At 53.3% G+C, this 21,684-nt stretch overlaps 11 protein-coding genes across 11 annotated transcripts; 6 read left to right on the top strand and 5 right to left on the bottom strand.

The window, feature by feature from the left end:
- Positions 1-779: 779 nt before the first annotated feature.
- On the bottom strand, positions 780-2,421 carry PG997_009845 (mitochondrial-processing peptidase subunit beta; the record flags this gene model as incomplete). The annotated part of the gene is made up of 6 exons (XM_066814160.1): positions 780-1,167; positions 1,221-1,315; positions 1,345-1,557; positions 1,587-1,904; positions 1,988-2,065; positions 2,140-2,421. The coding sequence occupies 6 exons, from the start codon at positions 2,419-2,421 to the stop codon at positions 780-782; spliced, it is 1,374 nt and encodes a 457-aa protein (XP_066666122.1).
- A 590-nt stretch (positions 2,422-3,011) lies between these two features.
- PG997_009846 (uncharacterized protein) lies at positions 3,012-5,943 on the top strand (the record flags this gene model as incomplete). Its single annotated transcript, XM_066814161.1, has 5 exons — positions 3,012-3,112; positions 3,145-3,668; positions 3,742-4,211; positions 4,266-5,669; positions 5,729-5,943. The coding sequence occupies exons 1-5, from the start codon at positions 3,017-3,019 to the stop codon at positions 5,941-5,943; spliced, it is 2,709 nt and encodes a 902-aa protein (XP_066666123.1). The 5' UTR covers positions 3,012-3,016.
- A 733-nt stretch (positions 5,944-6,676) lies between these two features.
- Positions 6,677-7,761, top strand: PG997_009847 (uncharacterized protein; the record flags this gene model as incomplete). The annotated part of the gene is made up of 2 exons (XM_066814162.1): positions 6,677-6,878; positions 6,950-7,761. 2 exons carry the CDS (start codon positions 6,677-6,679, stop codon positions 7,759-7,761), a joined length of 1,014 nt encoding a protein of 337 aa, XP_066666124.1.
- A 923-nt stretch (positions 7,762-8,684) lies between these two features.
- Positions 8,685-9,777, top strand: PG997_009848 (mitochondrial 37S ribosomal protein mS38; the record flags this gene model as incomplete). Its single annotated transcript, XM_066814163.1, has 2 exons — positions 8,685-9,009; positions 9,074-9,777. The coding sequence occupies 2 exons, from the start codon at positions 8,685-8,687 to the stop codon at positions 9,775-9,777; spliced, it is 1,029 nt and encodes a 342-aa protein (XP_066666125.1).
- Positions 9,778-10,098: 321 nt separating this feature from the next.
- On the bottom strand, positions 10,099-11,846 carry PG997_009849 (agmatinase- variant; the record flags this gene model as incomplete). Its single annotated transcript, XM_066814164.1, has 5 exons — positions 10,099-10,316; positions 10,442-10,709; positions 10,809-10,865; positions 10,943-11,279; positions 11,512-11,846. The coding sequence occupies 5 exons, from the start codon at positions 11,844-11,846 to the stop codon at positions 10,099-10,101; spliced, it is 1,215 nt and encodes a 404-aa protein (XP_066666126.1).
- A 375-nt stretch (positions 11,847-12,221) lies between these two features.
- Positions 12,222-13,559, bottom strand: PG997_009850 (uncharacterized protein; the record flags this gene model as incomplete). Its single annotated transcript, XM_066814165.1, has 1 exon — positions 12,222-13,559. The coding sequence occupies one exon, from the start codon at positions 13,557-13,559 to the stop codon at positions 12,222-12,224; it is 1,338 nt and encodes a 445-aa protein (XP_066666127.1).
- Positions 13,560-14,785: 1,226 nt separating this feature from the next.
- On the top strand, positions 14,786-15,812 carry PG997_009851 (uncharacterized protein; the record flags this gene model as incomplete). Its single annotated transcript, XM_066814166.1, has 3 exons — positions 14,786-15,121; positions 15,165-15,315; positions 15,403-15,812. The coding sequence occupies 3 exons, from the start codon at positions 14,786-14,788 to the stop codon at positions 15,810-15,812; spliced, it is 897 nt and encodes a 298-aa protein (XP_066666128.1).
- Positions 15,813-16,350: 538 nt separating this feature from the next.
- On the bottom strand, positions 16,351-16,685 carry PG997_009852 (uncharacterized protein; the record flags this gene model as incomplete). Its single annotated transcript, XM_066814167.1, has 2 exons — positions 16,351-16,594; positions 16,654-16,685. 2 exons carry the CDS (start codon positions 16,683-16,685, stop codon positions 16,351-16,353), a joined length of 276 nt encoding a protein of 91 aa, XP_066666129.1.
- Positions 16,686-18,448: 1,763 nt separating this feature from the next.
- On the top strand, positions 18,449-19,000 carry PG997_009853 (uncharacterized protein; the record flags this gene model as incomplete). The annotated part of the gene is made up of 1 exon (XM_066814168.1): positions 18,449-19,000. One exon carries the CDS (start codon positions 18,449-18,451, stop codon positions 18,998-19,000), a length of 552 nt encoding a protein of 183 aa, XP_066666130.1.
- A 320-nt stretch (positions 19,001-19,320) lies between these two features.
- Positions 19,321-19,539, bottom strand: PG997_009854 (uncharacterized protein; the record flags this gene model as incomplete). Its single annotated transcript, XM_066814169.1, has 1 exon — positions 19,321-19,539. One exon carries the CDS (start codon positions 19,537-19,539, stop codon positions 19,321-19,323), a length of 219 nt encoding a protein of 72 aa, XP_066666131.1.
- Positions 19,540-20,671: 1,132 nt separating this feature from the next.
- On the top strand, positions 20,672-21,354 carry PG997_009855 (AIG2 family protein; the record flags this gene model as incomplete). The annotated part of the gene is made up of 2 exons (XM_066814170.1): positions 20,672-20,836; positions 20,917-21,354. The coding sequence occupies 2 exons, from the start codon at positions 20,672-20,674 to the stop codon at positions 21,352-21,354; spliced, it is 603 nt and encodes a 200-aa protein (XP_066666132.1).
- Positions 21,355-21,684: the final 330 nt, after the last annotated feature.

Here is a 21,684-nt window from a genome sequence, read left to right on the forward strand (position 1 = left end):
CATACAGCAACATCTCCAGAGCCAGAGGACAAATGCAGGCTAATACCCTTAAAGGCCCAAGACCTCCGCTTCAAAAAAGATGCATTGGCCTTTCGAGAACTTCTCTTTATTTGCTTGAAGACTTCCCGGAAGGTATTGTATTCCTGGTAGTAGAAGCTGCCAGGGTGGCATTGAGGAAGCTGAACAGCCAGCATTGGTTGGTTGGTTGGTAGTATGCAAATATAGATTTTCGACCACCCAATCAAGTAACCTGTATATACCTCCTTCTATGGCCTCTGCCACCTCTCGTGCCTCGGCAACCGTCGCCAGCTCGTCACATACCTCCTATTGGCCTTTTACAGGAACTCGACCGGTTTCCCGTGACTTGGCAACCCCCGTCAAATTGAAACGTAGATATCATCATAACCAGCCCTATCCCCATGTCAATGTCTATGCACCTCGAGCATCTAAGTTACCGGTCTTGTAATCGATACAATGTAAGAGAAGAGATGCATATTGCGCCGGATACCTCCGGATGCACACAACCTCGAATTTCCAATGCTTCCCGTGTAACAAAGCCAACAAGACTCTAAGGAGAACCATGCAATTCCCTTCTTCTTACCATCTGTGGAACGACACGAGGCAATGGCACCAGTCTGCTCACCACGATTCGGACGGTTACACTAAACATAAGAGAACTCTTTTTTATGGTACAACTAGCGTGCGGTATCTTTTTACACTCTATGACCGTGTGGCTTTCCTCTCCCATCAAAATTAACGATGTCTAACACACAGAATCCTTAGAAGTTTCGGCTCATGTCAGCCCTGATTCTCTGGTAGTCGAGGAGGCCCTCGATGCTGCCGACGGCGCTGATGGCAATGTCTTGGTCCCAGAGCTTGCGGTTGGCGAAGCTCATGACATCCTTCTCGGTGACACGGTCGATGGTGCGCTCGATCTCACCGGGGGTCATGCGGCGCCCAGTGGTGACGAGCTGGCGGCCAATATCCTCAGCGACAGCTGATGTGCTGTCGAGAGACAGAAGGATGGAGGCCTTCAGCTGAGCCTTGGCACGCTCAACCTCGGACTCGGTAACTTGGCTGGACAGACGGGACCATTCTCGGAGGGCGAAGTGGACCAGGTCATCGAGGCGGGTCAGCTTGTCGGAAACGAGGTAGATACCCCAGAGACTGCAAAAGTTAGTATTGGATTCGCCGTAAATAGGGCAGAATTCTTGACTCACCCAGTATCGCTGTAGCTAGTAGAGAAGCTCATGAAGCTGTTGGCCAGGTCGTTGGAGTGAACGAAGCTGCTGAGCTTGCTGCCCTGGTGGGGGCGCTGCCCATAGCCTTGTCGTAGTTGCCAACAATGGCCTGAGTGACGAGAGCAGTGAAGTAATCCTCGTCACTCCAGCTGACACCCTCAACGGCAATGGCAATGTGAGCAGCGGGGATGGTGTCATCACGAACACGCAGGTCGGAACCGATGAACTGGGGCTTTTGCTTGGACAGCAGGTAGGCGGAGTTCTGGGCAGAAGTCGTGGGGAGGCCGGAGAAGTGCTTCTCAGCGAGATCGACAAGCTGCTCGTGGGGACACCACCAGCACCAACCAGAACCATGCGGTCAGCGGTGTAGTTGTTCTTGATGTAGTTGGTCAATTCGGTACGGGTAATATCGAGGATGTTCTGGCGAGGGCCGAGAATGGTTCGGCCGAGGGGCTGGTGTTGGTAAGCGGTGGCGTGGAGGTGGTCGAAGACAACCTCGTCCAGCTGCTTCTCGACCTCCTCGGACTCGCGCAGGATCACATCGCGCTCCCGCTCAATTGAGGACTGCTCGAGCTTGGAGTTTTGGAGGATATCGGCGAGGATATCGACGCTTTGGGGAACGTCGGCATTGAAAGCTCGGGAGAAGTAGACGGTGTTTTCACGCTGTGTTGATGTCAGCCTGAGCCCTTAGACGCAACCCACTATAGCGGCCCGGGTGTTCTCGGCAATTGAGCAGTTATACGTACCGAGGTGTAGGCATTGAGGTGGCCGCCCATGTTCTCGATCTCGAGCTCCAATTGCTGTTGCGTTCGCTTCTGGGTGCCCTGTGACAATTGTTAACATGCTTTGCCTCAACACTGCGAGCTCGGCTCGGGCTCGGGCAGGCGGGTTATCGGACCTTGAAGGCAAGGTGCTCCAGGAAGTGTGCGGTGCCATTGTTCTCGTTGGTCTCGCTTCGCGAACCAGCATCTATCCATACACCGACGGTAGATGTGGAAGCGTAGGGGGAGTGCTCGGTTGCGACAGTCAGGCCATTCTTGAGCGTCGTCGTTTGTGTCTTTGCGCCAATTGGGGAGGAGACGGGGGTAGCGAAACCGCGCTTCAGAGGCCGGAACGCAGAAGGGGCAGCCCGGCTGCGGATCCCCTGGGCGAGGTTCAATGCGAATCTCCGGGAGGCCATCGCGAATTGAGATGGGGAGAAGGGCGAAAAGTGGTCGTGAAGTAGGTGATGTGCGTAATTTGACGCAACGCAGCTTGGAACCTCAGGTGTTGCCAGCTCTGAAAAATGAAAGGCGGACCTTTCGATAGCCGTCGGGCTGCAGCCACAATTCGAGTTGCGCCACAGCCACACATACATAGAGCAAACCCGATCTTTCGGGATCCGTTACTTCCCATTTGCCCAGTTGCCCAGTCATCAAATAATAGATCGCTTCCGATTGGCTCATAGCTTCGCTCGGTACACGGGTACTTTACCTGCATAGTATTAGTCAATTAGCTGTTTCAATTGGGTGACCAGCAGCCCGCTGGCATCCATGGCAGGAGCTACCTGTACCTGTACGATAGGTATTATCCAATGTTGTAAGTGCCCGCTTTGTCTCGTGTTAATGCGAGGTCCTGACATCGATGATCATCGGTTAGGTACCAAAGCATCTGGTCCCCAAGCCTGGTCCCCAGGTCCGTGAGGTTTTATCATGTTCCTCTTCCTTTCTTTACAATCTTTGTCTTGATGCCCCTCAATGTTCTAGTAATACCTCACGTGCGTACTAGTAGTTACAATGAGTGACGAACCCTACGACTTTGCGACCGAATTCCAAGCTGTCTTCATCCCGAAGCAGAAACCCCCACCTAAGCCATCGGCCACGGATATGGGCGTCACTCTCTCAAGTTACCCCCTCTTGGACAGGTCACTCAACTCAAGACTGGAAATGGCCGACTCACTGTCCTTCTTGAAGTCGAGAACAATGACGCCGGTGACTCTTGGGAAGTTGCAGCTTGGCACCTGTCTGACGGTACCGAGTGGAGAGAAGAGGCAATGACGCCGCTCAAGGAAGGTCTCATGTCGACGTCGATACAGGGTGTCAAGACAGATAATAAACGCTTATACTTCACTTCTTCATATTCTGTTTCTTCCAATCTCAGTTTCACATTCAAGTTCCGTAAAGGACCCTCCGAGCCCTGGCGCTGGGCAAAAGACGAGATGAGCATTGGCGATGGCATGGTTGTTGTCAACCCCGAAAGGGCTCATGGCACAACCAACTTCGCTAATGTGGTGAAGGATCTCAATCCTGACCTCACCATCAAATCGCACATGAGCCAGAGTCGAGGAACCGAACTGTGGAGTATAGAGGCGCCCGTCGGTGCCGCCAAGGGTGAAGATTCTACCTATGCCGATACGCGATTGGGTACCCCGTGGGGAGGCTTTCTGAGGTATACCCTACTGTGCCCCAAGAGTCAAGTATAAAAACATGATGAGTTAGTCCAACGATACTGACCCTCGCAGATGGTTTGCTCTTGTACGGATTTGGACGCCTTGGCTTGCACCCAGGCACGGCAAAACGTCATTTGAGCTTGACAAAGACGGCATAGTCTTGGGCTTCATCAACCCTCAAGGCAAACATCTCGTTCTGCTTGCAGTCAGCGGCGTTGACGATGTTATGACCGTGTTTCGCCACAACGCCTCTGGTCAAGTCTCACTCCATGTAAGCAATTCCTCGACGGCTCGTCATGATCAATTATGTCCTGACGGTTATGTCAGATACGCAACGACGGGGAATCCGGAGTCAAATGGGTTGGTTCTCGCAGCCATCGGGGATCACTTTGAAGGCGCGTTGGCTGCAGTGGTATATCATTCCCGCAATGTGGTGCTGGCAGCCAAGAAGGCTGATGGGGCACTTGACGACGAACTCAAAGCTCTGAGAGACGATGTCAAGATAGAGTGGATGGAGAATTGGTACGATGGACTGGGCTACTGTAAGCATGCTTTATGACTGTCTCGGATCGAATACTGTAACTGATTAAGACCAGGCACTTGGAACGCGCTGGGGCAAAACCTGACGGATGAAAAGGTGTACAAAGCGGTTGACACCCTTGCCGAGAACAACATCAATGTCACAAGCCTGATCATTGACGACAATTGGCAAGATATAGACTACACCGATCCCAGCCAGTTCCAGCGAGGTTGGAACAGCTTTGAGGCGGACCCGAAGACTTTCCCTCAAGGCCTCAAGCACACCATAAGCCACATCCGCTCCAAACATCCCAACATCCAGCACATTGCCGTTTGGCATGCCTTGCTAGGCTACTGGGGAGGGATTACCCCTGACGGCCCGCTAGCTAAGACTTACAGTACTGTTGTTGTTGAACGGGAGGATTCGAAGAGACGGAACTTACCCCTCGGAGGCCCCATGACCGTCATTGCCGAGCAGGACGTCAGCAAGTTTTACGATGAATTCTATCGGTTCCTGTCGGATTGCGGGATTGATGGTGTCAAAACGGATGCCCAATTCACGATCGACACATGGGTATCCGCCAAACATCGTCGCGAATTGACCAAGACATACCTGGACGCCTGGATGACATCATCCCTTCGACATTTCAGCATCAAGGCAATCTCGTGCATGTCGCAGACACCTAACATACTTTTCCACTCGCAGCTGCCGCGCAACCGACCGGCCATGCTCGTCCGGAACTCGGATGATTTCTTCCCTGCAATCCCCAAATCTCACCCATGGCATATATGGGCCAATGCACACAACGCACTCTTCACACAGCATCTCAATGTGCTTCCAGACTGGGACATGTTTCAGACAGTCCACGATTACTCTGGGTTTCATGCGGCAGCGAGGTGTGTGAGTGGCGGTCCGATTTACATCACTGATGCGCCCGGAGAGCACGACATGGAACTCATTGGCCAGATGACAGGTCCTACGATCAGGGGAAAGACGGTGATCTTCCGCCCGAGTGTCGTTGGGCGAAGCATTGACCAATACAATGGATACGATGACGATGCGTTGCTCAAGGTTGGCTGCTACCATGGTCGTGCCGTGACGGGGACACCCATTCTGGGAGTATTCAACATCTCTTCGCGGCCACTCACTGAGCTGATCCCGTTATCGCGGTTCTCTGGGGTCATCCCATCGATGAAGTACATTGTTCGAGCCCACAAGAGTGAGAGGATATCGGATATTGTCACACCCAGCTCGCCTACCGCTCTGTTGCCAGTCTCCCTTGAAGTGAGAGGTTATGACATCTTTACTGTGTTCCCGCTGTCACAGTTTCAGAGTGACACGACGGGCACGATATATGCAGCCAACCTTGGCTTGGTTGGGAAGATGACTGGCGCGGCCGCGATCATGTCGAGCGACCTTGAGCTGATGCATAACGGCAAGGTCATGCTCGATACCCGTCTCAAAGCCTTGGGCACTCTTGGTACGCCGCAATTTCAACTACACCTCTAACAATCGTTTATGTGCTAATCATAGAAACAGGTCTCTATATCTCAACACTCCCGGAAATGACAATCGAAGGAGACTTTCTGGCCACAATTCAGGGTGAAGTGATCCCGCCACATACCGTATCCATCAGCAAAGTCGACGACCGTGTTCTCCAAATAGATGTAGAGACTGCATGGAATGAAATGAAGCTTGACGTCGGGTGGGGAAACGAGCTGGAGATCAAGGTGTTCTTTTCCATTGATGAATAGGATAGATCTGGTAAATGGGGTGATATAGAAATTTTTTGAAGGGACAGTGCTGGGACTGCAGGGGAAGGGCACACGGTACCTGGGCAATATAACAGATTGAGTAACATACCAGAAGCACCACATGCACAAATAGCAAGTTATTTCATCTGATTCTAGTCAGTATGCCATTTCCGTTTGCTGTTAGAACGCCCAAATGTTTACTCGTCGAGGGACTGGAAAGGAGCCTATGTTGCTCTGCCGTAACTGTAAAACCGGCGTTTTCCGTTAGAGTTACCAATAGCACATGCAGTGATGAACTATGTTTACCGTGTCTTTACCCGGTATTTGCAGTCGATTCGATCCGTCGTAGTAATCAATTGATATAAGTACCCCTGACTAAGTCCCCATTTTCGGCATGAGGCCAGACTTTGGATTCTACGGCTTTCGAATACTCCTCACTGCAGCTCCCCCACTTTCATCCCGAGGTTGACCACAGTATCTACATACCTTACCTACCAACTCCAACAACATAAAGCACAATCGTTCAGCAATATTCCACAGACGATAAAAACCACTGAAAAATACACTCGGAATTGTTGAGATGGCCCCCAAAATATTCTTGTAGGTCAACTTTTCCAAGTTCACCATTTAGTTTGGGGTCGTGACTAGACTAACTCTGCTGCAGTACTGGAGTCACTGGTGATTTGCCCATAGCTACTTCGTTGGGGAGAGGAGGGCGAATGGTTTAGCTTACATGAGCCCAGGCTACATCGGCGGCGACGCTTTCCATGCGCTGTACGAAGCCCATCCAGACTATGACTACACGCTCCTGGTCCGTAACGAGGAGCGAGGCAAGCTTGCCGCTGAGAAATATCCCAAAGTGCGACTTGTATATGGCGACTTAAGCTCGGCAGACGTGATTGAGAAAGAGGCCGCTGCCGCACATGTCGTAGTCCGTGAGTTTTGGCACTTCTCCGGCGTTGCTGTGATGGCCCAACTGGGAGTTGTAACTCACGGTCTAATCTAGATACGGCCAATTCGGCCGACAGCATGCCCTCGGCTCTTGCCATTGGCAAAGGTCTCGCGGCCGGGCACTCTGCCGAGAAGCCCGGCTACTACATCCACTTGTGCGGCACGGGCATCCTGATGGACACGGCACGCTGGGGCGAGCCGCCGCTGCCGGAGAACACGCACCACGACATCGACGGCATCGAGCGGATCCTGTCGCTGCCGGACACGGCCTACCACCGCGACGTCGACAAGGTCGTGCTCGCGGCCAACACGGCCGACCGGAGCGTCCGCACCCTGATCGCGAGCCCGCCCTGCATCTACGCCCGCGGCCGCGGGCCCGGGAACCAGCGCAGCGCGCAGGTGTACCGCATGGCGGAGCAGACGCTCAAGACCGGCTTTGCGCCCGTCTACGGCAAGGGCCGGACGGAGTGGGACTGCGTCCACGTGCGCGACCTGTCGCGGTTCTTCGTGCTCGCCGTCGAGGCGGCGCTCGACCCGGCGAAGCGCAACGATCCCGACGTGTTCGGGCCGCGGGCGTACTACTTCCTCGAGAGCGGGAAGCTCGTGGCCGGGGAGCTCGCCCGCTGGATCAGGGACGAGGTCAACGGGCAGGATCTCCTGGTGAAGCCGGCGGAGCTGAAGACGTTCGAGAAGAAGGACGCGGGGATGGCGAGCTTGGCGTGCAATTCTAGCGGCGTCGCGGCGCGGGCGGCGAAATACCTCGGCTGGAAGCCGCAGGCCAGCAGTCTGCGGGATGAGATCCCGGAGGTCATCAGAAGCGAGGTCGCAAGACTGAGGGAGAGCGGCGAGCCGAGTCAGCTGAAGTAGCAGTAGAGGCTAATATGGCACAGCAACGCAGAGCCAACGCCTACACCTTAGCCAACTATCCCAAAGCGTAGCTTGCTGATTACATCGAGTGGTTTTTCATTTCATCTTTGAAGATGATTCTACCATGGCCGCGATGCACTCAACTTGGTACCCCTGAATGGTGGGGTTAGCACCCCTGCTCTGCTCTGGTTAATTACTTCCATGTCTATTCAAGGAGGTACCAGTTGGGAGTCAAAGTTACAGTCGCTATACTACCAAGCACTCCAGGTCGGATTATACGAATGCAGGGTTCTTGTTTTGTGACTGCGCCTGTTATCGGGCACAGCATGAAGCACGATGCCATAAGGCGATGAAGAGGCCGATTGAGTGGTGGTGACGATCAATGGCAGATGGGTTGGGTAGTACGGAGCAAGTACTGGTGGGGTTGAACAGACCCCAGCAGCAACCCCAACTGCCAACTGCTGGAGCCGCAAACGAAAACGTACTCTTTCAAGGTTTAGTACCAATCAGGTCGTAATCCTTACATGATAAGAGCATTGTTGCAGACCATTTTGGTCACAGGTGGCCTGAGACTGAAGTCATCTGATGAACCGTCTGGAGTCAGCTGGGCCTCGTAACGTAACTTTGGGGGTTGGTTGGTAGGTTGGCCCGCCTAACCCGCCAACCCGCCAATCCGCCTTATCAAGGCTTGGGCAGAGCTTGGGCAAGGGACTTCTCGGAGGCTCGGCAGGCCGGGGAAACAATTCTGCGCTTTGTCCGCCGCCATCGTTCGTCCCTGCAAGTTTAGCGCACTTTTGCCATCAGCGCCCTTCATTGATCGCTTTTGCATCCCCAGAATTGCAACGACGAGGTCTTCTTTGACAGCCTCGACGGCGCATACCCAAACAACTAGTATCCTGCCCAGATCTCGTCGTAGGGTCAACATGTTGCCCTCTTCGGTGCGACGGGTGGTCGCCGCGGCGCCCTCCACTCCCTTGCTGGCCAACTTCGTACCGAACGCCGCTCGTGCGACAGCAGCCTCCTCCATCGCATTCCCTAGATCCCAGCAACGAAGACGCTACTCGTCCTCGAAGCCGTCGAGCCCTAGCGATTCTCCGAAAGGTCTTCCCACCGGCCAGGTGGCGTCATCGCCCGCGCAGGCCTCCAAGTCGACCGGCGAGAAGCGCGGCCGACGCAAGGCCAAGGACTCGGCAGATGCCCAAGGCACTCTCCCCGCCGTCCCTAGCACACATCATGTGCCCAAAGAATGTACGCATCGCCGCCCACGCTTGCACATATCTTGGGATATTAGCTAACCCCTGACTACTCGCAGCCCTCGCCTTATCGGCCTTCTTTTCTCTCCATCGTCCGATATCTGTGACGCAGAGCTTCCCCAAGACAATAAACGACGATGCATTCGCCCAGATCTTCACCCCGCGATCAAAAGACGCCAAATATAACGACGTCATGTCTACCCTGACCCGCACAGTGGAAGAGCTCGAGCAACCCATGTCGGGCATGGGCCTTGGCGAGCAGCAGGAATCCGCCATGGCCGAGGCAGAGAACGAGGGAATGCAGAAGATCGAACTCCGCCATCCCGACGGATCTGAGTCGAGCTTCTATATCCAGCTCAACGCCATGGCCGGCCAGTTTGTTCCCTTCAGGCCTCCTCCTCTGCCGCAAGCCGAGTCGGCAGTTTCTGCCGAAGCCGAAGCCGGAGCCGAGAAAGCGGCGGAACCTGAGGAGCAGCACCGCATCTACAAAGCTGTCCTTACGCTGGAGGAGACTACGGATGCGAACGGCGAGGTGCGTATAGTTGCCCACAGCCCCAAGCTGATTGAGGAGCGGACACAACCCCAGCCCTTCCTCTCGCGCATGGCGGTGCGTGAATGGCGCCGCGAGGAGGTTCGCGGACGTGCCGACAAGATGGTTGCCATATCTGTGAGAAGGCAACGGAAGCTCAAGATGAAGAAGAAGAAGTACAAGAAGTTGATGAAGCGGACGAGAAACGAGCGACGGAAGCTTGATAGAATCTAAGGATCGGCTTTACGCCCCTCCTGTGTACATAACAACATACAGCGATCTCGGCATGATCGCATTAGGAACTTTGGTTTGGTGCATTCACGACTGGCCATCATAATACGGTGTACGGCAGGGATCTTTGTGAGTCTTGTTTGGGGTATTCATAGCATTCTTGCCCTTACTTCGAGAACCTATAGAGGCGCACCTAAGCTAGTTTTTCTCTCGTGTATTTGAATCCTCTCTCACTACAATAAGCCCCTGGTGCTTATATGTAGTCGTGTTGCACGCTCACGTGTAGACCAGATCATACCTGTCCTGGTGTCTACTGGGTATATATCATGCATCTGCCAAGGACTTTACTGGGTTCTCGACCATCAACTCGATCAGCGACAGTGCCACCTCGGCAGCAGCGAGCACCGTCGTCTCGCCGGGGTTGTCATATATCGGAGAGACCTCAACCACGTCAGCTCCGACAACATGGAGCCCCTGCAGGCCATCGAGGATGGTCAGGAGTTCCCTCGTCGACCAGCCGCCTGGCTCGGCTGTACCCGTAGCTGCATTGATTACAAGTGTTCATTAGTATTGGCGCACCAACAAAGAGGAAATGCTCACATGGCCAATTCTAGAAGAAATAGGGGCGGGACTTGGCATGGGAACCGGTGCGTGCGTACATACGTACCTGGAGCGAAGGCCGGGTCCAGCACGTCGATGTCGACACTGATGTAGACCTTGGAGCCACCCACGCGCTCTTTGATACGCCGTATAACGCCCTCGGCCCCGATTTTGTCGAGCTCCCGTGCCTTGACCATGGCGAAGCCGCACCGCAGGTCGTTGCGCAAGTCGCCTTTGGCCCGGATCAGGGGGCCCGGATCCCCGCGTGGATCGAGGTGTTGAGGATCAGGTGCTCTTCGTGCGCGATGTGCAGGAAGGTGCCGTGGTTTAAGCCCCTGTTGGATGGAGAAGGTTAGGGATAAGGGGGTTAAGATGAGAGACGTGAAAAAACGGCGTTGGGGAAAGTAGGGGAGGGGAAGGAATGGACAACTTACGCGTAGTTGGATATACCGCCCCCTAGGACGGCGGGGTCCCAGGTGTCTGGGCAACGTCTTGGATCAGTCACTTGCGCCAGGATATAGCGATGTAGACGGCAAAGCTTGCAAGTGCAATCTTGTTCTGGACTTACCAATATGACTGTCGAAATGAATGACCGAGACCGGGCCCCATCGCTCATGAGTCGATCGCAGGGCCGAAAGGGTCGTCGTGTGGTCGCCCCCGAGGGCCACGATGCGCGGTGTGACGGAGTGGGTGCCATTCGCTGCCTTTCTCCCAGAAACGACCTTTTCAACGAGTTGCATTTCTTGTCAGCTTCACGACATGAGGTAATGATGTAAATCAAGGTATATGGAGTGAAACCACGAACTCTGTGGGCTTTATCGAGCTGCTTCAAGGCGACGTTGTTGTCGAGCCAGGTCAGTGGCACGTCGCCGCAGTCCACGACGGTCGCCCAGGACTGCAGTATGCTTCTACCTATTCAGTACATTGATGTTGTCAGTAACACGACTACTAGACCCTGAATCAAGATCAATTTAAAGAGTTCTGTTTTGTTACCCGTATATACGCTACAATCGTCAACCTTGATCCTCTGGCTGCCGATCCGGATGCCACCAGGCCCGTACCGAGCTCCGGGTCTCCCCGTCACCGTCTGCCTCTCCCAAATTTGTCAGCTCCGATTCTTTAAAACCAAAATGCTACAAAGAGATGGGGTTCAATGGACTTGCAGTGTCGAACGGCGCGCCCAGTATCGCAATGTCATACTTCGGTCCCTTCTCCGCCTCCGCCTCCGACAGGCAGTTGACATACGGCAGATTCGCGTAAGTCCTAAGCCCATTGAACTGACTGCCCGTCACGATATCCACGTCGTCATCCTCCAAACCGTGCAGAGACGACTCTCCGAACATGGTCTTCTGCCGGTGCTGTTGCGGCGCATGCGGCGGCATCGCGGGCGGGCGGGGAAACTGCCAAGCCAACACCTGTTGGGGGCGAATGGCCAAGAAGAAGCCGAAGGACACAATTGATGACCACTTCATCATGCTTGATTGATATGGGCAAAGAACCAGGTGTACCACAGAAGTCTACAATGAGATCAAAACGCCAGTGCCGGTGTTTAGGCCGATGCCGCCGTGTTGCTTTATATAAAGTTAGGGTTGCATCAGACAGATCGAGACAGCTTAAACTCTACCGAGATCTCGGGTCGGGGGCACAGCTGCAGGGGCTGTCTTATCTCCAATTCGAATCCACACATCTGCGATCTTGCATCATTTTGATTGTAACGGTTTTTCTTGATTGCTTGTTATCTCTATCAAATCGTCAATGCCGCCGATGTGCTCGGATACACCCCTGGTCTCTAGTTGCCTGGTACAAATTTCTTGGTATTACATATGTACATTCTGTTGGTGCTGTACCTAATTCGTCCAGCCCTTGGGTCCACCCCATGTGCCCTTCACCATGTTGTTGTAGTACACCCAGGGGAAGAAGTCCTTCTTGAGATGGTAGAAGAAGCGGTTGGGCGTCTTTTGGTCCATGCCGATCCACTTGCCGAAGGTCTCCTTGGGCACACCACCGTACTTGAACTCGGCCAGGAGGACCTTGCCGTACTCGGTCAGAAGCGGGCACGAAGTGTAACCGTCGTACGACGCATCAACGTCCTTGCCCTCCATCGACAGAAGCAGGTTGCGGACCAGGACGGGCGCCTCGGCTGTGATGGCAGCGGCCGTCTTGGAAGTAGGCAGGCTGGAGGCATCACCGGCAGACCAGACGTTGGGGAACTTCTTGTGGCGCGTCGTGGCATCGTCGACGTCGACGTAACCGGCCTCGTTGGCAAGGGCACTGTTCTTGACGAACGCGTGGGGGCCCATCTTTGGCGTGACGTGCAGAAGATCAAACTGCTTGGTGACCTTCTCCTGTCCGTTGGCAAACACCGCCTTGTCGCCGTCGATGGAAACCAGGTCATGCTGGAACAGTCCCTCGACACCACGCTCCTTTCTCAGTTGGTCCAGCTCGGCACTGTACTTGGGGACGCCGAACATGACAGGAAGGCCGGTAGCGAAGGAGATCTTGATGGGTGAGTTGCTGGGGTTGCTGGGGTCGTACAAGCCCGCGCGCTTCCAGGTGTCCAAACCGAGCCACATGATCTTCTGGGGAGCACCGGCACACTTGATGACGCCGGCGGGCTGCGTGAAGATGGCGTTACCCTTCTTGAGCTTCTGGATGGTGCTGTAAACCTTGCTGCAGTTGTCCTGGCCGTAGATGGTAGACACGAGAGAGCTCGGGTCAGCGAGAGCTTCGGGCAAGCCTTTGACACTGTCGTAGTTGATCTTGATTCCGGGGGCAACGACCAGTTGCTGGTAAGTGAGACTGTCTCCATTGCCCAGGGTAAGAGAGTTGCTCTCGGGGGCAAAGGCACCGACGCTGTCGCTGTAGAACTTGAGCTTCGGGTCGATCAGGCTGTTCATCGGCCGCCGCAGCTCCTCCATGGTCTTCAGACCGCCACCAACCAGCGTCCAACCGGGCTGGTAGTGGTGGAACTGTGCAGGGTCGATGACAGCAATGTCATCTTGGCTGAACTTGCCGGAGTTAAGGAGCTGGTGGCTGATGGAGAGGCCAGCAGTACCACCACCAACGACGACGACCTTGTGGCTGCGGGCGGCAGAGGTGACCGGCGATACTGAGGCAAGACCTCGGGACCCCGAGACCAGCTGCCTGGCCGTGCGTGCGGCACGAGCTGTCGAACGGGAGAACATGGCTGTGCTGCAAACGAGGGAATTGTGTCTCAAATGAAGGTTATAGATGAAAAAAGCAAGACCCTGATGCTAAGGGAGAGAGATGCGACAAAAAGCCTTGAGGTGTTCAACCCCGGAAATTGCCGAAATCAAAGGAAGAAGTATTCAAGTAGAGACCGATAACCGCCATCTTTCCTCTGCTCGCCGCTTGCTAACGCATGGCAACTTTTTTTTACTTGGGTAGAACAAGTCCTTCTTCGGCCGGCACCGCGATGACGTGATCGTTGGCGCCCCACAGGATTAGTCAGGCAGGCGCTTCCCCGTAAAATCCAACACCATGGAACCATCCCCAATCCCTGCCGAATCTGCATTCAAAGTCCACCTCGTCGCATCACCCTCGCGCCGAGTGCCAGAAGGTCGTGCTGTCGTCATGTTGGCCCACGGGCTGTGGAACTGATGGGCCTGCGAAGGCAAGACGTGCTGTAACCCTCGATCTCCGGCCTTTTCACTGTGCTCAAGCTTAAATGAACGGCGATCGGGATTTACTTAGCACGATAGCTCCCTCCGTCGGCCAATGCAGTCCGCGCTACATCGTACCCCTGACCCCGTCTCATCCGACCGATGCTACGTGTAGCCGGCCGCTATCCGCTTGCGATCCCAATAACCGTGCTCTTGTGGCTGGTAGACGCTTCGGGACTCGGCGGGCTGTCAAAACGGGCTTACACGGGCGTATGGAGAAGCAGGCTTCCCTAGCCGTTCTACTACCATGCAATAAGCGGGTCGCCGACCAACTGCCGGTGACTTACTCAGCTTTCGAGGTCGCCGTTCGTCTCGGCCACCTCGTCGGCCACAGCAGCTGCGAAGTTTAGCGGTCTCATTCCGTTTTCTCTTCATGCACCATCTGTTTCTGTTTTCTATCGACCGTGAGCCAGATATATAAAATATCCGCCATGAAGTCTCTTCAACCTCGGCTTAATAGCGCACAAGTGTTCGCAGATTCTCTTCAGTCGTTCATCACCAAACCCAGTCATATTACCAAGCCTCTTGATCAGCATACCAGCATATGCAGCTCTAGAAAGGCCTTTTACAGCACTCGAAGGCCACTAGCAGGCCATTCCTCAAGTACTAGAAGTTTTCACCAAGCTGCCTCCAGAAAAGCACTCCCGACCTCTGATAAAATAGCCTCACATCTCCGAGCTCCTTGGTTACTTGAACATTCTAGTGCTCTTCCGAAAGACGGTCAAAATATGGAGACTTCAACCCCCGACTACGCCACGACGACTGCGTCAACTGAGGGACAACCAACCATCCACGATGTCTTTGAGCCCAAGACTGGGACTTGGCAATATGTCGTTGCTGATCCGGCCACTTTGGAGGCCGTCATCATTGATCCCGTTCTAGATTTCGATCTTGCCACTCAAGTTATCTCGACTACGACGGCTGACGCATTATTGTCCCTTGTCAAAGAAAAGGGCTACCATGTCAGCATGGTTCTTGAAACCCACGCGCATGCCGACCATCTGACTGCAGCATCTTATCTTCGGTACCGCCTGGGCTCAGGAAGCGATGGACCCAAGCCGCTGGTGGTTGCTGGGCAGCGTATTCGTGAGATGCAGGAGGCAATAGGGGGAGAAGTACGGCGTTCCGGGCGAAGAGTACATCAACGTCTTCGACAAGCTCTTTAGTGACGACGAGACATTCCAAATCGGTCAGCTTACAGCGATGGCTATCCACCTTCCGGGCCATACACCTGATCACCTTGGCTACAAGATAGGGGGTGAGTGACTTATATACTATGCGAAAACATAGTGCCCCTTTCCTTTCGCATGTTTCTTTGCTGACACTTGAGTCTGCATGGGCTAAGACAACGTCTTCTGCGGCGACTCCCTCTTCAACGCCGACTTGGGCACGGCCCGCTGCGACTTCCCCGGCGGCAGCGCACGGGATCTCTTCAAGTCGGGCCGCAAGCTGCTCAGCATGCCGGACCATTTCAAGATCTGGACCGGCCATGACTACCCTTCGGCCGAGCGCGGGAGCCCCGTGCCTTACATGATGGTCCGCGATCACCGTGCGCAGAACAAGCATCTGCACGACGGCATTACGGAAGATGAGTTTGTGACCATGCGCGAGGAGCGCGATGCGAATCTGCCGGCTCCCCGGCTCTTCCATCAGTCTCTCCAGGTCAATATCCGTACGGGCCAACTGCCAAAGCCCAATGAAGATGGCTCGCGTATGCTACACCTTCCTTTGAAGGTTAGCGGAGACAAGTGGTGATGAGGTGGTGTTCTGTTACTAGCGTATTCTTTTCTTGTCATATCCGGACTAGCATATAGCATGTTCTATCTCCACTACCGGTTGATAATGTTCTATCCAATCGGCTTACTGCAACTTACTGTGTTGCAAATGACGTAGAGAAAGTAAGCCAATCTTGTGGCTGGTCCCCACAACCAAATACACCCCCTCAGATCGATATATTCATATGTCCACTAACAATATACATTTCCCGAAGCATTTAGAAGAGGAACTTTCAGAAATCACCAAATTGGTCTAAGCTTCGGTTCCGACCCAACCAGAGGGCAGTGTCAACAAGGCAGCATTCACTGAGCATTGCTGTCTAGTATATCTATCATAAGGCGTGCCCATTCATCACCACTGGTGCATTCCTTAGAGTACTGACGTGGGGTGTTGAAGGCTTCTGATTCGCCAGACTCAAGGGAGATCCCGCACTCACATAACAGACCTGGCCTTCCCGGCATTTAAGCAGGCCCCGGTCCCGTCCGTCTTGCGCTCACCACGGTCGGCCCCGCCACTCTTAGCCATAGTTCAGCTTGTCCAGGATACTGTCCAGATTCTTCTTGGTCTTCTTGCGGGACTTCTTGATGGCGACAGACTCTTCAAGGGTCTTACCTGCAAGTGCGACGTTCCGGTTGCTGCTGGAAGTTGGCTCGGAGAGAAACGACTTCTGGCGGGACTCGGACAGCTTGTCCCGTTCGGCCTTTCGTTCTAGGGCAGTGGTCGGATGAACAGCGATGCGAGAGGCGACTCCTGTGACGGAGCTGGTGTACGGATAGATCAGTTTCTGTCACGGACGGAGGTGGCAGCGGAGAGTACCCACTGGTTTCCCTCTGTTCGATTTGAGGGAGGCATGGCTACAAAGAGTATGTGACTATATAATAGCTCAATGATGACTAGAAGGGGTTTGCAACGATAGTCTTGGGCAAGATATGGAAAACTATGGGAATCAAGCAGAGCTCACTTGACAGGCTATACCGAATATCTCTGTCTGATATGGTAGGCATCTGGCACAGTCTTACCTCCGGAGAGTAGGGTCTTCTCTACTACTTATACCGCCCAATTCTTGCACCCATGCAGCTGCTATAGGATTTTTCTGTCTTCTTTAGTTTCGGTGAGCTGTCTCTTGACTTGTATATCCGCCCAATTCCTCGTAGTTCCCGTGAGCCAAGGTCGAGCAGGCTGCATACACTACTGGTGACAGGGTACATGCATCGTCATAAAAACAGCCGATTGCATATGTACCACCAATCTGACCAATGTGCTTTTATTTGATCTGACGGGGGTGCTTCGGCAGCGTGCGCCAAGCTGTATCGCCATCCGACACCACCTCGTCTTCGCAGGCGTATGTAAGTTCTGAGTCTCGAGTGGCTGGGAGCAACATACTTTGTGGGGTCTTCGTAGACAGAAAACAACAGTGAGCGAGTAGGAATTCTCGAAAATATTGCGCGCCCCCCTGCTGTCACTGGGCCTAGATTGGCATCATGTCCGGAATAGGCAATGCAACAGTTTATTGTTTTGCGTTATGGACAAAGTTTCTGCATCCCAACTGATGTATAGAAAGTAGTTGTAATTGATATACAATGGTAGTATTTCATTCTATATATCTTTCTATCCCAGAGGCTGATCATATGTAGGTTCATGTAAGTAATCAAACTCAGCAGGCAGCCTGTGCCGAGGTTCAAGGGGTGAACGGGGGCAGTGTATCAACCTCATCTTTCGTCGATAATTTATCCAATACAACAGTGCCGCCATAACGTCGCCTTTGACTGGCAATTCTTGACTATTCTTCTCGCAACTCTCTTTTCACCTTCATTCTCGTTCCATTTCGCTGCCGCCTCTCAGATTTCCGAATGTATGTGATCTGGAAGCATTCGCTGATACTGTAATGTGCGACGCTTGAAAAGATAAGTACGGAATGCTTAATATGTTATGTTCCTTCCAGCTCAGTCACTCAGATGATTGGCTACCAATCTGCCTGCCGATACGTCTACTGGATACGCAGAGCCGGCAAAGTAGAAATAGGGCTTTCTAGGCAGTATACACAGCTCATACGTTGGATTCTCATGTCTGAATAACTCATTCGTTTTCTAAAGGCAGCGATTGACATAGATGGCAGTTGGATTGATTTAATGACGTAACTGTTTAATAAAGCCTTCTACCATCATGTTCATGTGCAACCCCTTCATGGCAAGAATGGTGTTCACCGGAATTGATTATTACTTATAGTTCTGAGTGATAAATCCAGTGTCACTGGCATCCCTGGATGGTTGTGGTAGTTTGTTGAAGTGCTAACTGTTATCACGCCCCAGAGCCACAACTTTGGATACCTTAATCACTATAACGTTCTAAATTTAATTGGACAGTGGGGGCTATGTATACGGTCAGCCAAAACAAGCTTCATCAATCTCCATGATTACAACTGCTCTCTCCAACTGACTGGAATACATTAATATTCTAGCGTTACATGAGAATGCGACTACCTTTCCAAGTTACCACTGCATACAAAACTTCCATATCCACGACAACATTCCCCCTCCGCTTTGGGATCTGTGCCATATCATCATTGATTTCATATTAAATCCTGGGAGATCTCTATCCATTGCGGCGCAGTCCACATGGCCAAACATAATAAAGTCGCCTCTTTGGCTACTGCAATTTCAGGCGGCGATCCCGACCAGTCCAAGACGACTTCAGAGATAGCAGCGGACAAAAATATGGGGTACAAGATACGAGTCCTTATCTACGATCTTCGAAACATCTCCAAGGATGAAGGCTCTCAGTGGCGCACGTTACAGACCACCGACGAGCTGTACATCAGCGGCCCATATTTTACCGCCCGGGAGGCATCCATAATCAAGGGAGCCATCTGTGTCTTGGAAGAGGATAGCGAGCCTTCAGAAACTCCTGAGATTGTCGAGACTACTATCAAGAAAACCATGGCAAACTTCTTTGAGAAGCGGAAGGCCAGTGGTGACGCGCGGCCATGTGGTCCCCACGATCTTGCCCCGATCTACGAGGCAGTGTTTGGTATCGAGAAGGAAGAAGTTCAGGACGAAAGGTTTCTCGGTCGTTTACGGAGACAAGGTCTACCAGCTGTGGAAGACGAACCGAAGCCCGCTGCCACTGCCGGCCCTGTTGGTGGCAAGAAGAAACACAAGGGGAAATAGGGGAAATATGGATTGTCACCCAAACACACGGCACGGTAACACGACGAGATAGAACAACTCGCGACAAGGGCTTCGATTACACGCAACTATACCGACTCAACATACCTTTCCCCCATATGACCGTCACTTCCGTTGGGCGAAAAGGAGGCCGAACACCGACTCAAGGCTACTCCTCAAGGGCGAAGAACCACCCTTTACCACCCTAATCGTCTTATAAGTCCTGACATCCATTCTGTACGACGCCCATCCAGAATCTGCCGGCCACGATCCTTATTGATCTTGATGTATCATGACAAATACCGAATGGACAGAGACCATATCTACTTACCCAACGACTTGGTGATATTCTCGATGTTCAGCTTCATGCGTGCCTCTGCCTCCAGCACCGCAGCTCCACTGCCCGAAGTCCCAGAAGGGAATACCACGAGAGTGTTCCCATCCCGAGCCGGCTCGTCGAGGAAAGTTTGGGTTCTTTGGATGCGGAGTTGCTCTTGCTCGGCCTTTCTGGCATTGGAGTTCTGGCACCGCTGTTGTTCCATGTTGAAGAGAGTCTGGTCCGGCCTAGGGATTATTTGGTTAACCATGGCACCCAACCTCTAGCATAGCAGTGTGGTGCAAGCTTCACTTACAACGTATGCTTAGATGTCCCTCAAGAGCTGAGTCTGCCTCGTACACGGCACTGTCGAATGATGTTTGGCTCACGGACAGGTTGGGTAAATGCGTGGGCTCGGGAAGCTGCTAAGGGGAGAGAGATCAGGAATAGGAGGGGAGGGAAACCCAATGCATATATAAATTCATTTTGCAGGCCACTTGGGGTTCCTGTTTGGGAGTACATCTCTTATGGTTGGCTTATACAAGAACGGCTCTCGTACGGTAGGCGGAGTACCAAGGGGGCTCTATCTTTTGACCTGTTTCCCCGTATACCGTTCCCGTTCCTTTCTTCTCCCCTGCCTCCAGGGCTGTCGCAGTGCCAATGCGTGGCGAGCAGGCATCGGGGTGGATGCGGAGATGACCAGGCCAATGGCGACACTGCAACTACCCAATTTGATGCCGCTTCGTCCATGATTGGCCAGGCGTAAACATTGCATACATGTATATATGTACCCCTACCATTCCGGGCACTTTGTCCTGCTGCCGTTAACACAGCCCAACCAGCCAATGATCGGAGGATTGACGACGAGAAAACGTTCGTTCCCGCATGGCCAGCTAGGCGCAAAGTGGGGCTAGGCTCCGACTGTGTCTCTGGGCGTGCTTTGTTGCGGACTACAGTCTACATGTACATCAATCCCCTTGTAAACACAAACATCACAGTCATTCATTTCTCCTTGAAGCCTCCCTTTTCGGTAGTCACTATCGTTTCAGTGGGAGTCAGTTACCTTGTTTGTCGTTGTATTCTGCATCGATAGTGTTCTTCTTCCACCTTCCAAAAGCAGTATCGAACAAACAGGGACTTGCATCTCGTGTGAGCTAGAAACACCTTCATTAGCTTCCGTATTGCTTAAAACCCTCTCATCATCCACGCTTACCGGATGGTCACAACTCTCTCTAGTCTGTCTCAAGATATCTGCCCTGCGCTCATAAGGGAAAGGACGAATTCGCATATTTATACAACATCACTGTGCTCTATCTGAAATCCCCAGTCCCGGTCATAATCTCACCACGACCACCACCATGAGTGCAACTCAAGATACCACCCAACGCAAGCTCTACTTCGCGTACGGCTCCAATTTGTCCTGCTCACAGATGAGAACGCGCTGTCCCACCGCCTACCCGGTCGGCCTCGGCCATCTCCGCGGCTGGACCTGGATCATCAACGAGCGCGGCTTCGCCAACATCGTCAAGGACGAACCCGCCACTGCCCCTCCCCCCCATCAGCCGCAGCAGCAGCAACCAACAACGGCGAAGGCGACAACAAGAGCAACACTCCAGCAGAAGCAGCCAGCGATGAGCAAGCAGCCGGCAACGAGCAGGCCGCAAAGCCCTACCACGACCTCACCGTCCAGCAAGCCTCCGCCCCCGCCGGCGTCTACGGCGTCCTCTACGCCCTCCTCCCCGCCGACGAGGCGCAGCTCGACGTGCACGAGGGAGTGCCCACGGCCTACGAGAAGGCCGCCCTCGACGTCGAGGTCGTCCGCGGCAGCACCAGCCAGGCCATGACGTACAACGAGTACGAACAGCAGCTGCTTCCGACGCTCGTGTACGTCGACTACCAGCGCGTCAAGGCGGACTGGCCTCGGTCCGAGTACGTGGAGCGCATGAACCGGGGCATCGCCGAGGCTCGGCGCGATTGGGACTTCCCGGACTGCTACGTCGATCAGGTCATGCGCAACTTCATTCCGGAGAAGACGTCGTGATGCCTTGTATGCGGGCAAAACTTGGAGTAATGGGAAGACAAATTGGATATGTCCCCAGTTGTTATGGACCTCCCAGGGAGAGTGGGGGGAGAGAGAGAGATGCAGTTCAGATCAGCCTTGCCAATGTCATATCAAACAAGCCACCGAACTCTTCTGATATCGCCGACATTTATTGAATACATAAAGTATCTTATTAAGTTCACACATTCGAACTGCTAATTGTCCCCCCTTTAACCATTCTGTAGTGATAGTGATGGTAAGTGCGCAATTATCGTACAATCAAACTCGTAACCAATCTCAATACTATAAATCGCCCTCAGAACACGAAGA

Source organism: Apiospora hydei (assembly GCF_038363865.1).
Source record: "Apiospora hydei strain CBS 114990 chromosome Unknown utg000007l_segment0_segment0, whole genome shotgun sequence".
Lineage (NCBI taxonomy): Eukaryota > Fungi > Ascomycota > Sordariomycetes > Amphisphaeriales > Apiosporaceae > Apiospora > Apiospora hydei.